The sequence below is a fragment of the Eurosta solidaginis genome, chromosome 2 (genome assembly GCF_040869045.1).
Source record: "Eurosta solidaginis isolate ZX-2024a chromosome 2, ASM4086904v1, whole genome shotgun sequence".
In the NCBI taxonomy this organism is placed as follows: domain Eukaryota; kingdom Metazoa; phylum Arthropoda; class Insecta; order Diptera; family Tephritidae; genus Eurosta; species Eurosta solidaginis.
The window spans coordinates 1319485-1337273 of NC_090320.1; the positions used below are offsets into that span (position 1 = coordinate 1319485).

General features: G+C 33.7%; 2 protein-coding genes across 9 annotated transcripts in view; one reads left to right on the forward strand and one right to left on the reverse strand.

The window, feature by feature from the left end:
* The window catches only part of LOC137239097 (uncharacterized), a 306266-nt gene that overhangs the window by 47201 nt on the left and 241276 nt on the right, over window positions 1-17789 (reverse strand). The gene's annotated exons all lie outside the window — the stretch shown is intronic.
* LOC137239041 (putative nuclease HARBI1) lies at window positions 8010-9553 on the forward strand. Its single transcript, XM_067763966.1, has 4 exons — window positions 8010-8295; window positions 8357-8795; window positions 8859-9003; window positions 9156-9553. Exons 1-4 carry the CDS (start codon window positions 8198-8200, stop codon window positions 9551-9553), a joined length of 1080 nt encoding a protein of 359 aa, XP_067620067.1. The 5' UTR covers window positions 8010-8197.

Here is a 17789-nt window from a genome sequence, read left to right on the forward strand (position 1 = left end):
TTGATTGGCGGCATTCTACCAACCGTTTTAAGGAACAGTGTAAAAATATGCTTACTTAAGTATGTAAATATTATAAAATTTAGCTGAGCTATGCATAAGATATGTAGTCAATATTATTTTTAATTTGGACAGTAATTCCATCAACCGTCCATTCAAACAACCTTCGCCATATGTAGAAGCTAAGATATTACACGAAGAAGCTTCATATTACACTGTACAAGAACAATTTTGTAACAAGCATGGATATCAAGGTATTTTTTTCTTTTAATAACTTTATTAAAAAAAATTCAAAAAATCTAACAAATTGCACAAATAATAAGTCACGTACTCAAAAGGTGTCCTAAACCAAAAATTTAATATATAAAAAGTGAATAAATTTATTAGCTCAAATATTTATGTACATACTAGTTGAGAATGTGAGGAAAACCCCAAAACCAATTAGTTGGCTATGGTATGACTATGACTAGGGCCACCGTGTTACCAACCTGTACCCAATAATCGACTGCATTGATTTCCAGAAGTTTGTTTGGATCAGCTGTTTTAAATGGATATGGTATGGCAAGTACAACTAGGATTTTATGCTTCAATTGTTTTCTTTCGTTCCACTGTGAAGGCTTCGTTATATTTCAACGAAATCAACTGATCCCCCGTAATACTAACTTACAACCAAACAAACAATAAAAGTTGGTGCGACCGTTGAAAACAGGGATCATAACAATAATGCTTTTTGTGAAAAAGGGGAAAAAGCTAAGTTTCACTTTCTGCTTACTAAGGAATAATATTTTGAAAGTGAAGCCCAATGGAAGTTTAATCCAGCCTATTTTATTTATACACTGGAATTAGTTTCGCGATTGAAATTTGGCCACAAATTATAATTAAAAAATAAATTTTGTACATATATGTGTTCATTTTCTAACCAATCGAATTCGTAAGAAAGGAATAATAATCAAAATTTTTATATGGCAGGCATGGAAATCATAACTATACGGCAAAATAAAGTTATTTTCTGAACATTGGCTTTTACATTTCAATAATGGACCTTAAGTAATTTTTCTTTCACTTAACCAATTTATTTCAAAAATTAAAAATGTGGGCTTGAATCACCTTTTTCTTAATTTTAATGGTATACTTTTTTTCTGCAAGTTTATACCATTGGTTTTATCCGGCTTGAAGTTAGGTCTTCGAAAAAATGTAAAGCTAAATTTATAGCATTTATTTAAAAATATACTTATGCACATTGCATTATAAATGTTCCAACTTGAAATTTCGAAAACATTTACCTACATTTTGGAAGACCAAAGAAGTAAATTTGCTTGCTTGTGTCTCCATATCTTCAAAATAATTTGCTTGAACAACCAATCAGTTGTATTCTGTACAGCCTAGACGTCAAACTTGATCGAGAAAGAATCAAGTTTAGGAAATATACTTTTTTTTTTAATTATTTTTATTTTTATTAATAGAGAAACAAGTATTCAAGTAACTATACTGTGTGAAGCACTGGCTGCCATGCCCATCGGCTTATATGGTTATATTATAATAAAGAATAAAGTCGTTGACCTAGAGGTTTAACTTTCTAAGTGACATACAAAAATTTTACATGGCAGGCAAAAAAATCTTAAATTTTTTCATTGAAATAAAAAAATCGGTTTACTTCGATTAATTGCCTCTATATCGTTTTACTATTTTGCCTGGTTGGTGCAGTATCTCATGCTATGCAAAAGTGCATCGATAATATTAAAACAAAAAAAGTTAAATTTTTAATTTAAAAAATATCAAAATAAAAATTATTTTCTGTCTCTGTTCAAAAGTGGGCCATTAAATAACACCAGTACTTTGTTCAGCAGCCAACAAAAATATTATTGCTTGTATATGTGCTGCTATGTTGTAGCGATCGTGTTGATTGTTTCGAGCAACTCAAAAATTTCGGCAATGCGTCGCAAGGGCCTCCTCATTGCTGAACGCCTGCTTGGAACATTACTCGTACGATTTTTCTTTCATTTACTAAGCAGTCGAATACTTCGCTAGACTATTTCCTCCCTAACCAGCAAGCGCCATATTTTCTGTATAAAAACGAGTGTACTTTTAGTGCGATGCGTCAGCTCCATCGTAACATTTTCTCTTCTTTATAGTAGTATTTGCAATCCTTTTTCGATCTCATAGCAAAAAAATTGAAACCAATTCATCGAAACATCACATTTTGACTTTGAACATGACATAGTTTTCCGATGGCTATGACCTTTAATTGGCCGTCAAAAAAACATTGTAACATATTCCTTATATGAGTACAAAGTCAGCAGAAGAAACTGACTTTTTAAATGATATGACAATTCATGCTGTAGATGCGATCATACGAGTAAGTGCAGCGTTCACGGCGCAAAATTTGGTTGATCAGTTCATTGTTCTATTTGGCGTACATTCAACCCTACCCATGTGAGCTCTTAAAATTCACTCTCGATTTCCGTGTAAAATCGATAGCGATTCTCGAATAAATAGCAGGCAACCAGAATTGAAATACAAGCAAATTTTTTGATTATTTTAATGACGTTAAACATACTATACCTTTGTATATATATTAAGTGTATCAAAGAAAGGGAACATTGTGTCGTGTGCACACTTACTATGTCTACTGCCTGCCTGTTGATCGAAATTGACGTTTGCGATCGTGCTTGATCTAGTTAATTCAAGCGATCGCTTTTATTTGCTCAACAACACTATTCATCATAATTACTTAATTACCTTGTCTACATTTCTATAACCAACTTTAGGGTACTGGTGTGGAATCACTTTCAATCAATAATATTCGGCCACAAAGTAACCGGGCAACAGAAATAAATGAAAGATTGTTGTTAAAAGTATTGTTGTCGATCTTGTGACAAGGTATTTTAGTGCTGGGCATGAGTCAACACCCCTCTTCCCCCTTAATTTGCATGTACACATCACTGTTTCTGCTTTTGTCGACATGATGACGGAATCATACAAGGTAGCGGCAGGGCGACATACAAACAAACAAACGCATACATTCAATATATTTTGTTTTGGTTATTCTTTATTTTAACGTCAAAATCGTAAAAAGAGAACACGAATATGGAGGGTAGTGGATTTATATAAAAAATATTTTCCAGGGATACGGACGGCAATTCAGGTGCTTGAGTTATGATTCGTTGACTTAGCTTGAGTAATTTAAATTTATTTAGTTGCTATCACATACTGAAAAGGATACCAGCGATTCTAAGATTTGTCTCAGCTGGTTAAAGGGCTTTGAATTTACCTGTGATAAGAAATGCCTGCCGTAAGATGTGGCTAAGGTTCGGAGGGTAAAAAAATGGTTCGCGCTGCCGGTCTGCACCAGAAGTTGCCAGTATCGGACTTTGCCGAATTAAGTTACAGCAGCCACAATTGAGGACCATATCCAATCATGTGGTAAATTTACTTTACAAATTAATATATTTTCAACGTAGCAGGCTTCTTATAAACTTGACCCTATCAAATAAAGTTGCGCCCTTGAATCCAAATTTTATTAAGCGTTCTACTCAACGAAAAATGAACAATATTATTAATATATTTTTTTGTTTATAACAAAAAAAATTTAACTTTTTTACCAGTGACACAGGAACGATAGAATGAAGATCACCTCATATGAACATATGTTTTTCATTTAATAGAAAACAATGCTCGGAGATACATTAATATATAGTATAATTGTGAATGTATGAATGGACGTATACTATGCACATTATGAGGTGGTCCTTATTTTTTCAAATAAACGATACTTTTCAGCCTTACCCCCACAAACGGTAAAACCAAAGTCAGGAATATCAATATATATTTAGATTCCGACTGGAGATGGTTTAGGAGTGCCGCGCAAAGATCTTAGTTAACAATATCACATAAATACAAATAATAAGAGTTAACAATATCAAATAAATTTTGCTCCCCATTGAAAACGGTTAGGGCGTGTGCACAGTTCAGATTACGCTATGAAGAGTCAATATATCGCACGTTTTATTGTAAACTGATTCAACTCATTATTTCTAGATTTAGGACACAACAACATCACCAACTGACGAGATTATGTTGACATTTATAAAATACTCAAAAATACCCACACAGGGGTTATAGCTGCCTTTGAAAAATTATAATATGTATTTATACTTTTACAATTTTCCGTCATTCATTTTCAAATTTGGTTTGGAGACGAAGCAAAATGAATCAGAAAATATAAAACTTTGGGTTTTCTAACAAGTTCAGTTTTGAATTACATTTGTTTACGATAAGAGGTGCGATGTATTTGAATATGAACCTCTGAACCGGTACCAATCAGGACCAAAATTTATACATAATATCGGCTACCACACTTTCGATTTTTGTTATAAGAAAACAAAAACTCAAATTTGAGTTTTTTGAGTCTCCATTGAGAAGTCTTAAGTTTGACCGCATTGAAACGCCCCTTAATCGTATCCAAATATATGTCTGATATTCCTGACCTTGTTATGACCGTTAGAAATGGTGAGACTAAAAAAAAATTGTTTGAGTTATAATGACCACCCTTATGTATAAATATATGTAAATAGGTAAACATATTCGAAATCGTTAAAAAACGCAACGCATAGAAAATGTCGCAACTCACACAACTAGTCTGAGATTATCGTGTGTAAACAGAAATATCATAAGTACATACGACAAAAAAAAGTCGTTTAAATAAAATCGCTTGCATTAAGCGGGAGTCATTGGTGCCGTATGTCGTATCCCTAATGTAATCAGCTGTTTATCGTTACGACGGTAAACCAAAAACCAATTGGTTGGCTACGATACGGTTACGACCCATGGTTCAACTATATACAGGTTGGCTCATCTGTAAAGCAACAAAATATGTCTGTTCAAATTGTCAAAATCTGTGTATTGGTGTTGGTGCGAATGGTATGGAATGGAAATATAAAACTTAGCAGTTTTTGTATGTGTAAGTAAAATGTTGCCAATGTGTTGGTTTCATTTTGAGTTTGCCATCTCCTTTTGACAATCCCTTCGACCATGCAATGACATAAATAAAATCAGCTGATGAGATGAGCCAACCTCTACATAATTGAACCATGGTTACGACCTTAGCGGCACCAATAATCGATTGCATTGGTCGAATCAGCTGTTATAAGGTTACCGATACGGTTACATAAAACACCAATATCTGCAGCTTTATTGGGCGCCATAACGGCACTTTAAGTTTTCAACTCGAATATTCGGGGAACAGAAATGACTAATAGGGTATATTCAGTCATATGTATGCACAAACAACAAAAACTTCAGAGTGGTGCGTTCATGATCTATGAAAAGTGAGTCAGGCAGGGTGATGAGCTTTTTTATTATTTTTGTTTTCTTTTAAGTGCTCTTTATATCGTCATATTTCTCTTTGTTGTGTGTCCACTCAGCTTTGTAGTTAGGTTTTTTGAAGCATCGCCGAGCTCACATTTGTCTGATTAGTTTTTAGTTGTTGTGGTCTTCATTTCTCTTTCGCTTTTCTGCAATTTGTAAGAATTGGATGTTTGTACCCAACTGAATAGGCGATCAACAATATGTAGCAGGCGGATTTTTATCTTAATGTTGAGACTTACGAGAATTCCGATAAAATAATGATATCAAAATACATATATACATGTATGAATGTTTGTAATGTATGAACACATATATGAATATAAGCAAACCACAAATTTTAAGTTTTAAGGTCTGAAATATTTGGCCTGCCAACTTGTAAATCAAATTATGTAACATCTGTGGCTTTTTTTAAAGAAAATTTTTTTATAAATTGATTTGGGCTGTTTTTCCACATATAGATAAATGAGAAATAATAAAATAAAATATTGATAATAAAGTTCTCGAAACACAAGGGAAATCAAGATACCTTTATTAATTTTTTGAACTTTTTCTTGTAGGGCCTTAGAAATAATTTGTCTCAGAGATATTATATGAAAGTGGTACGAAAGTTAAAGTTAACCGCATAATTTTACTTGTCACCTTGATTGAGATATTCGAAGTTTTTAAAATTTTAAAATTATTTCAAGAGAATTATAAGAGAGATATTGAAAGTTTTACGATCACTGCGTTTGTTCAAGAGATTCCAGTTATTATGAATTGTACTAGGCAAATAAAAATGTTTAATTTATAAGGCAAAATAATAATTTTTAATTACTAAATGGTCTTATGCCATTTTAAAAAATTATAAAAAATCAAAACCGGAATATGAGTTAGTTGAAATAACGACCAATATGTTTAAAATTGCAGAAATCCACTTATTGGAGTAAAAGTTCTAGTGAAGTTACATACACTGATCTAAATCGATAAAAACCGCTTAAATCGATGTTCGTCAATAATGAAGATAATATTGTTTATTGTTTTGGGAGTAGAAGTAAAAAAAAACTCTGTTTTCGATAACATTAGCCGATTTCAGCGAACACAATTTTTGTTGATACGTTGCAAACATGTTTCCGTAGGTTGAGTGATAGAAATTTTGCTTTATGAGCGGTGGGTTGATCCAACTGCCAAATGAGATAATTCTTATTAAATTTTAAGGAAAATGACTTCTTTTTACGCTTTACTACCATAATATTAAGGGAAAAATTGTATTCATAACCAACAGTTTAAAATGCCAAGGAACTGCCAGAGAGCCGGATAAACATGTTGAGTGAATGTAGCGAAAAAAGGTTTGTTCAGTAATTTGACTTAAAATGTCAACCGTTGAGTAAATCAGAAATACACAACGGTACATTCAGAAAGTTATCATACATAGACTGATCAAAAGCTGTGTTTGTTGAAAGCGCCCATAGGAGAGCTAATTTTCTTTTTAGTGTGCACTATGTTAAGACTAATGCTTGTTCTCGTGCGTAAAACTTTAAAAATGGATTATGTGTTTTTAGCCTACTAAAATTACCTTTATCTAATATTTTCGTAAGTGGACTTTTGCATCTTTCAAAAATAACCTGTAAAAATTGTGAGACTAGAGAGAGAGTGTTCTACGGTTGATCTCTTTTGTCTATATTGGGGCATAATTGATCCCCTATAACCCCTCTTAGGCACAATTGGGATTGTTTAAATGGAAATTTATGTACCCATAGGCTAACAAAGAAGACTTGTCAACAGGGCCTGTAGAGGACGTGTGGAACAGCATACATGAGAATGTGAACGGGAGTGAAAAAAGGATCTGTCCAACAATACGCGTTCAGGAATAAACAGATACAATTGGGCCCTCCATAGGACATGCTTCAACAAAAGGGATCACTTCAACCCATATAAAGAGATCAGAACTGGCTATAGCGGCATGGTACTTAGCGACCCAACCCGGATTCATCCTAGACTAATTGCATTTTTCACTTATTTATATACATACATATGTATGAATATCTAATATTTGGCGAATACTTGGTGCTATATAGTTAGTTATGTTTGCTGTTTTGTATAGTACAAAATAATACTGATACTTCCTCGCGAAAAACTTTATAGATTAATACTAGTGCTAAATAATAAAGCTTTTGTCAGCTTTCAAACACATAAATTTACAAAATAATAACATACGTGGTTAATTAAGTATTTATTTATTCAATATTCTGTACGGTATGTACAGGCCTTCTTTTAAATATAAATTTAGATACATTATTACTGCTCTCAATATATTTAGAACATCGATTAGTTTTTTTTTTTTTTTTTCTCTAAGCTACACCCAAATTTGTTTGTTTAAAGTTAAATAAATTTAAAAAAAATCGTCATTTTTTTTGTTCAAAAATTAAGATTCGACGTTGTCTGAGAAAGTATATTGTCATAGCTATGACCTTGTGATTAACCTACAAGAAAAGTACATATTTATAAATATTGGAATACTTTTTTTATTTATTAGGATACCCCTATTAATATAATATATAAAAAAACAATTTATACGAATATATTATTAAGGTGCTCCTAAAGTATTGCCTACTAAAATCTGGGGGCCTACTCTGTATTGCGATGCGAAAGGCAGTGCGATGCGAAAATAAATTGCGATGCGAAAGGTAATTGGAACTCTGTAGCGCTATCGCATTGCTAACAGTGTCGCTTTTTTATTTTTCGCTAATTTTTTGCTTGAGTATGCATCACTGACCAAAGTCAAAGAAAGAGAACAAAACAAACAAGGCGATTACAATTTCGGCTAAAGATTAATTTTTGTTCAACAAATTAAAAAATGGATTCTGTAGCATTATGGGACGATTTAAATGAAGAAAGAATTGATAGGAGGATTATAAGGGACAACTCCAACATTATGAGTCTCAGCGATCAAAGGTAATTTAAACGTTACAAAATTACTCATACATATACTATTGCTTTATGTTCTATTAATTAGTTTTGTGCAGAATTTTCGGCTTAATAAAGAAGCATTTTTGTATGTGCTAAATAGCATTAAAAGTGAGTTGAAAACCCCACGTAGAGCAACGGCAGTTCCTGAAATAATAAAAGTTTCTACAACGTTGAAGTTTCTTGGTCAGGGTGCATACCAACACTTGATTGGCCAAGACCGTCACGCGGGATTAGCACAGCAAACCGTTTCGAGTTGTATTTTGGAAGTTTGCAGTGAAATTGAAACTATATTGTGTCCAAAGCATATTACTTTTTCAATGAGCAATCGCGAAAAACAGGATGCCAACCGTAGGTTTTATGCTAAATGCGGAATTCCGGGTGTGATCGGAGCTGTAGACGGAACGCACATTCAAATGATAAGGCCATCAAAAGACGAACATCTATTTTTTAACCGAAAGCTTAAGCACAGCATAAATGCAATGATCGTAAGTGTATTTCGATTAAATAAGATTACTTTTATTGTGCCTACATGTTTTGTTCTATTTTAGATATGTGATCACAAAATGCAAATAAGAGCGGTCAATGGTAAATTTGGAGGTGCATCGCATGATTCGCACATATGGAACTTGTCCGCTGAGCGCGAATATTTAAGGACTGCCTATGAAAATGGAGATACTGGCCAACGAATTCTCGGTAAGCTTTTTAATATATCGATTTAATGTAATGGTAGCATACACGTATTAACATAGTTACTTATGTAATATATAACATAATATATATACATGTAATAAATGGTATTGAATGTTATTCATCTAAAAAGACCTTTATGTTTTTGTTATCTGCAGGTGACTCAGGATATCCGTTGGAACCATGGCTTCTTACCCCATACAGGAATTCTGCGGAGGATTCTGACGAGAATTTTTTCAATCAAAAACATTCAAAGGGAAGGTCTCTCATTGAGAGAGTTTTTGGTGTTTTGAAAGGTCGATTTCGCTGCCTTTTGGCCTCAAGAGAATTGCATTATGCTCCAGCAAAAGTGGTGCAAATACTAAATGTTTGTTGTGCCCTGCACAATATTTGTATAATGTTCAAGGTTGAAAATCTTCCCAGTTCAGAAATTGAACCGGAAGAAGTGAACGTAATAAATGCAGAAAACGTGGAAAATTATAGAATGGGAAATATTGCTAGTTGTATCAGAGACCAAATAAGAAATGACATGATTTCCAATAGAAATGCTTTATAAAAAAGTGGTTTAAATTTAACGTTATTTATTTATGTATTTTTACGGCTGCTAAGGCCTACAACTTAAACTACTAAATATAATTCAGTATTATTTAAATTCAAGTTTTCAGTCTTTTATTTAAGTAAGGGTTACAAATTGTGTATATATATAAAAACTAATACTATTTATGTATTTTTACGGCTGCTAAGGCCTACAACTTAAACTACTAAATATAATTCACTATTATTTAAATTCACGATTTCAGTCTTTTATTTAAGTAAGGGTTACAAAGTGTGTATATATATAAAAATTAATACTAATTGTATCTAAATAACATACATACTGAAAAGTGCACCAAACTATACTTCGGTAATGCAATGTGTATGTGCAGGTACATACGTAAATAAATAGAAAATAAAAAGGAAATTTCATTACAAAAACTAAGCCACTTGTAGTACATAAATTATGTGTCTACATATCTTTAAAAAAAAAATTTTGTGTATCTGTTACTACTTTCTGGATATTGCTTTGTTGGTCTGTAACTCCACATCCAACATTTGTTTTTTAATTTCTAATTTGTTTAATTTGATTCTTAAATTTTCACGGTCCATTCTTTGTTTATGGACAAATTGTTCTTTGGCGAACTTTAACTTTTTATTTTTTATTTTTAATGTAATTCTCATCGTTCTGGCAATGTTTTTCAAATTGTCATTAATCTCATTTAGCACTTTTACTGAGTTGCTTTGGTATTCAATTTGGTTGTCTACTTGCCTTTCCAATAGACTCTGCTTCTTGCTGGAGTAAGTACCGATCGGCTGCAGCAAGGTTCCTGTTGTTGTTGTAGCAAGAAAGGTTGCTCGTTCTCCTCTTCACTCATTTCAACCGAATCGCTGTCGTTATTAAAAGCAGGTTCCAAAATTTCACTTGGTACTTCCGTCATAGCCTGCCGCGCACCAAACTCCCGCGTGCCAGCTAACCCGTCGACTGCTTGGTCCATCGACAGCAAATCGCTAGCTTGCTGTTCCAATGGCGTGAGTTCGGAGTAAACAGATGGGCCGCCCCCCGTACCAGCAATATTGGTTTTATTGCGACGCATTTTGGCCTTCAAATGGACTTTGTAGTCAGCCCAAACCTATAAATTTTATCAATCCCATTATAGAATTAAAAGTGCACATATATCACCCAACCTTTCCAGCCGGTGATATCACGCATCGGTGGTCCAGCTGCATTTAGTTGGCGAGTTACTTGTTTCCACAAATTATTGGCCATTGTTTTCGCGTTGGGTGTTTTAAGTAACCCTTTGGCCAAATCTGGGTGTATTGCCATGAAGTCCGCTAGGAGTTCGAATTGTTGCTTTTGTGTTTGTTTTGTTTTTTGAGTTGTCCTATATATTTTAAAAAGAATGTACAATGAATATAAAGATATCAATTTATAAAATCATCAATTAATACTTACATATTTGTACAAGGCGAATGCCTATTACTTGTAGCAAGAAAAATGCGAAAATGAATGCTGTTTGACATTCGCTTTCGCAATACAGAGTGCCGGCAATGCGAAAAGGGAGAAAAATTGCGAATGGGCAAAATGTGAATGCGAAAGTCAAAATATGCATGCGAATGTCAAGATACAGAGTACCGATTTTGCGATTTCGCGTATTTTTGCTTTCGCATCGCAATACAGAGTAGGCCCCCTGATTTTTAATTTGTCTTGCTACTGTCAATTTCTGACCGACTGATAAAAAAAGACCGAAAACTCGGTATCAGTCACTAAAATCAAAACTTGTTCAACGTTTACCATTTTTTATTCAACACGGATTGTAAAATCTGGTACCGCAATTTAGTACTATTATTCACGAAAATTAAAAGTACATGAGTTGAAGGTATTAAAGAGTGTTGTACAACACAAATTCGTCTTTTCAATTCAAAAACAATTTTATATAATTTTGTATAAAGTTTTTAATATTTTGCGTGTTTTTTATTTGGATTTATTTCGCATTACGAAAGTTCTGCACGAATTTAATTTCTTTGAGGGAAAAAATTAAATCCCCCTATAAAATAATAAATAAATTTTGTAAACAAAAAGATTGAAAACTTTTTAAACAGTTTGTTAATTGAATAGGCGCACAGTTGTGGGGAGAAAGGGCAGTGTGAGAATAAATATGCTGAGTGAGTAAATTAGGTGAAGATGTTTGTGAAGCAGCAAAAATAAAAAACACGACAATGAAAACAAGGCAAAGCAAACAAGAAGATAAGCAACATTGATGAAACTGCCAAAATATATCAGCGGCCCCACGAAAAAAGTAACAAACAATCAAACTTGTGAAACAACAACAATAGCGAGCGCGCTATTCACATCCATGAGTGCCAAGTTATTTACCTGATGAAAAAGCACAACGCCAACCCTGTATGTAGTAAATTAAACTTTGGTATTTTTTAGTTCTATTTTGAAAGCGCTTTGCATATTGACTATCGAAGTGATCCAATTTTCAAGAAATTCAGGTAGGATTATTAAAAAATCTTGAAAGCTTAAGATTCAATTAAAGTTAAATATGAAGAAAAAGGCATGGTAAATAATTGCTAAATCTATGAAATAAATGGAATAGATATAAAATAAATCATTTGTATGGAAAATTAAGTAAAATAAAAAACTCATGTAAATACATGTTATTTTCTTCCCACTTCTCTAATTATTACCTAAAAAATTAGTTTCCGTTCGCTAATTAAGCGTCGTACAGTGGTTTATTGTTGCTTGTGCCATATCTGCGAGCCTGACACTAAAATCGTCTGTAGACTGGTATAAGATGAGAGTCCGGTATTTCATACCCAAACGTACGCTAAATTTTTCTTAAGACTTTTTTTTAGAAACTCATTGATCTATGTAGTACATGGTTAAGAAAAAAAACCGAATTAAGAAACAGATTATAAATAAAAATTAGTAATTTGGTTGCAAAGGACCAGTATCGTCGCTTGATGTGGCGTGTGCGTGTGTATTCCACTGAACTAGTCCTAAACGACTAAACCGATTTTGATGAAATTTCTAAACTACGGTCAAAACGGTTTAGATTCACGGGCGGGCCGCACTCCCAGGCAATACAAATATCATCTTGACAAATATCCGATTCTGTTTAGCTAAAACTATTAAGATGTTTTCTATATATATAGATATTTATCTAATTTCGGATGTGCTCCAAAAAAGATTGTCAATGTTAATTCCAATGATATACAAACAGTCACAGAACTTATCGAAAGTCATATCATTCGATATCAACTTCTTGCAGGCGCTGAGAAAATAAAATTTCCTAATGAGTTTTTCCAAATACTGCAACTTATGTAAAAAAGCCATGAGCGTGTTAAGCGATCAAATATAAAAAATAACGATAAAAGAAAAAGTATTAGATTCAAAAAATTAGAACCATACATGCTTATGTAAATATGTATGTACAAATATTACATATAAACATATGTCAAACGACTAATTCCTTAATATTCCTTAAATATTCCCATCACACTATAGTACGTCTATACATTAGGGTGCTAAACCGATTTTTACACCTTTGAAACATATAGCGCTGAAAAATTGCAAACACGTTTCTTACATTTTTACTTTGAAATTGGACGAAAGCGAATGACGGCGATTTGATCTTAAAGATTCCTACGAAGTTTGTTATGAAATTCAGACAACTAACTCCGTCTAACCATTTCTTATATCTTAGGACTAAAAGTTTTTCAAATTTGCTCTCTACTCTGTTAAATTCTCTCCAAAGAAATGGATCAGTATCATCTTGCATATTTCTGGTTATTTCTTATTGTCATGCATCAGTCAGCTGATTAAAAACACACAGTGGCAGAAGTGTTTGAAAAATTTGTATTTAAAAAATTTTCTTTAGAATTGGGCTTTTAAAAATTTCAGTAATGCACCGTTCCTATTTCAGAAATTATCAAAAGAAACAGCGCAAACCCACATTTCTGTACTGTTTAGGGCATAGCTGTGGCTGACTGCGAAGCTGTTAACAATTTTCTCAGATACATACTTTTGTTGAGCAACAAATAATAATTATTTACTATAGCCGTGAAAGGAATTTTTCCTCAAGCCTTTGCTTTATAGAACAAAGTTACAAGTTAAGAAGCCCTAATGTAGTTTATATTTGATATTTTATGTTCTTCACCTCGCTTTTATTGTTTCTTGTTGTTGGCACGCTTCTATCTATGCAAGTTGCTGGGTACTGCTGGCGAATGACGATGACAAGTGTACATCCACTCACATACATTTGTGAACAATATTGACGTTGTGACATCACAAAAGCTTTAACAGTCAATATGTTTAATTTATTTACAAAATGATTGCTTATGGCATTTTGTGTACGGCTTAATCGTGTGTGCATATACATACATAATAATAATAAATAAATAAATGTAAGGCGCGATAACCTCCGAAGAAATTTTAGGCCGAGCTTCTTTTCCAATTTGCATCTTGTTCCTTTTTTAATTTTCCCTACAAATTGCAAGGCAGATGTATTTTCACTGAGAACCTTTTCATGGCAGAAATATACTTTGAGTGCTTGCCAAACACTGCCGAGGGGCGATATTTTCTTCGAATTGAAAAAACTTGTTTTTAAAATGTTGATGTTGCTTTGTCGGGGCGTGGGCCCAGGATCTTCGGTGTGGTAGGCGGAGCACGCTACCATCACACCACGGCGGCCGCCGTAATTCTTTACCCATACGAATATGTATTCATTTGTTTCTCTTTTCATGTATGTATGTAAATACAAAACAATTTATGTGTTTATGAAGTGCATTTTTTTCTTGCCTTCTTAATTGTTTTGTTTTGTTCTTGTGTGTTAATTATTTATAAAGATTATTCACACATGCACTTTACTCATGCAAATAAACTTTTTTCGTTTTGTACAATATGTCATTTTCAAAGCAGAGATTAACCTTCTTTAGTTTATGATAGCCTGCTCTTATAACAAATAGAATTATTGCTAAAGTATCCTTAATTTGGTGCTAAACATCTATGGAGCGACATTTTGTTTAAATTAATTTATTTGAAATTTTGATATAATAAATATTTTTAAATGCAACGTCTTTGTGTATATGTAATGGCATAAAATGAAAATAATTTTCTACAAATACTTAACATACCAACCTAATATAAACGCACGCAAGTCATTTTCTGTCAAAAATGTCTCATGCACATACAACTTGTATGAGAGCAACCCAAATTGAATTTGCTGCGTAAAAAGCTAACTCGATTTCCAATTTTTGTTTTGCGTGTCATTTAGATTTGACGTTTGCACACATGCTTTACAATGTCGCAACGCATGCTTATCTGGGTTAGAGCAAAAAACGCCGGTTGTTTGCGTGCGATAAAAAAACGCAGTGCGGTTTTATTAGGTTGACATGTAATTTGTACTCTTAAAAATTTTGATTGAGCTGTATGTATTACTGTGATGTTGGATTTCGATTCCCCAAAACTTCAGATTTATGTAGATTTCCAATTTCGGTTTCGATTGTTTGAATTTAGATCAGTCGATCAGTAGAAAGGCTTACTGCAAAAATTGTGGTTTGCACCTTCAGTTTCTTATCAAGTTGTAATAACAGTTATAGCCTCTTATTAGATAGTGTGATAGCTTTACTAATCGAAGTTTCTTGACTAAAGTGATGATGGGCCTTCGGAGTATAATTTTGCTATGATAATCATCTCTGCAAAAAACACGACTATTTTGGAGATGACGTCCCAAATAGGAAAAAAGGGGTGGGATTTACAGCTGATCAGCTAAGCTGGAAAGGCGTGACACCAAGTGTCTATAGATTGAACTGGCCGGTGCATAAGGACCTCACATAGACTGTTTGAGTCCGTAGTGTTAAGTGTCTATAAGTCTTATAACATTAGACCAGAGATGCCCTCAATAGCTTCGTAGGGCGTCGAAAATTTATTCGGCGTTCACCTACATGTCGCATGGAGAATAATTTTTCGCTTGTACTTCAATTTATTTGAAGTTCATTTGGCTTTGTGCACCACTGCATTAGACCAGCAAATTTACTAATATTACCAAAGGTAAAGGACCTTTGGCTAGCTATGAACTTACTTACAGAATACCGTTTACTTTTTGGTATAACATGCTTATAAGTTAGGTCTCGTCAGTGACATCAGTTGCGCTCCACAGATTAATACTCCAGGTTAATATAAGGGCCGAAACAGCTTCTAGATCTTGAGGCAGCAAAAAGGGTAGCCCAAACGCGATAGGAGGGACAATTCCTTGATGAATTAGTCCCTTCATAGGATTTTTCCGAACAAAAGGGAGCATTTCATTTTATATAAATAGATCGAAAGCGGTATTAACTAGTTGCGTGATCGCCTGCGACAAGTTCTGAACGACTTCCAAACTAATCACACATTTCCACCGTATGTGTTAGGTATTGCATACTTTGAGGAGCATCTAGTATTATTTTGAAGATTTATTGCGATTTTGTTAAAGCGGCAAACATTTGGTTAGTCACAAGGGCACTTTTTCGAACGAAGAAAAAATATTTTTAACACCCTTAATTAAACACCCAGAATTGTGCATAATTTACGAGTTACAAGTAAAATACTGTTACGAATATTAGCAACAATAAGGGGTACTGTCATCTCTAAGCCGATGCTAAGAGGTACTTGTGTGCACATCCATAAATCAATCATTATGTATCTAAATAAACGAATCAATCATTACGTCTACACATTTGTACGTACACGCAGCGGAGAAGCAACGCACAAACACATGCAGATATCTTATATGAGATGATCCAAAAGTATGCAAATGTAATTGTGGGAGTGTCGCTCACAAATACACGCGCATATGAGAGCTACACACGTGCATCTGTAGTTATAATTATATGCCAGTAACTAAGTAAATTCTGGAAGCGCCTAGAAGATGCAACGAGGAAATCACACAGTATAAAAGCAGCAACAGTAGAGGCGCGAAAATCAGTTTTGATTTAAGCATTCCATCTGTCGAGCAGTAGCAGTGTTATAGTTTGAAAGTACTTTAATAAAGGCCATTTTGCATTATTGAATAGTGGTGTTATTTATTTAACAGTTTAGCGATACGAACGTTAGCGGAAGATTTCAAATAAGGGAAATTGAAGTAAATTCGTTACAATACTTTGCCTCTTAATGTTTTCATATTCATTAATGCGTACATTCAATTTTATTTCATTGATTTAAACGTTTCAAAGCTTTTACACTTAATATTTACTAAAATAATAAATCACTCAAGTGGCGCAATAACAAGGCACAAAACGTTGCCACGAAAAAGCTATATTTCGTCGACCAAGTCATACGTTTTTCAGTTATTGTGTCAAGGCAAAAGAGCGCAGCATACGTTTACTCCAACTGACCCCTGTCAACTGGAATTTCTCAGTAATTTTAATAATAGTAAAAAAATGTTCACCAAACTCTCGCTGCAAATGTGTGTGTGCATGTTTAAAAGTCAATTTCCGCATACTTCCGCGCGTTAGCTCCTAGCCGAGTGGAAAAGTTACGTGTAGAGAGGGAACAAGGGGAGTGTGCCCACGTTTGTTGTCAGATATGTAGCATATTGTGTGGCGCATCATCCACATGACACTTTTTATTGTTGTTATGGTCATTGTTATATATATTCCACAATAAAAAAAACTAAAAAATGCGAAACAAGTGACAAATTGACAAGTTTGCAACGGACATGCACATATCGCGCTTCCAGAACTATGAATGAATGTCTGTTATATTTGTTTGTATTTAAGCATAAGAGAGCAGACAGAACGACAGACAGGCGACGCATAGAACACAATCAACTACAATAACGAGCAAATAAAAAATGACTTGGTCATATGCGATGACCTCAGTTATAAAAAAGAACATCAAAAGTTTAAATCCTTCAAGGGGTCACAGTTAATATATGAATAAGAAGTGATGGGCGAGCTGAGGTGTAAGCGCGTGAAGAGGTTCATAGAAGCAGGCTTATAGATATATTAAGTTTGTTTGTATAAGAGTAAAGCTTATTGTACTTTTTAATCCAAAACCTTGATTTTGCGTATTTACAAAGTTGGCACCTGTCGCTTGCTCCTTTACTCCCTTGTTATTTTTTTTTACGTTTTATCAAGAACACATGATGTGATTATCGTCGCATATTCATCGCTTAACTGGCGTTTGTGTTCCTTGACCAAGCGTCGATCAGCAACACTCTCGGTGTGCGTTTCTGTTTCACTTTATGGTTACTTGTTATGGTTGCTGTTTT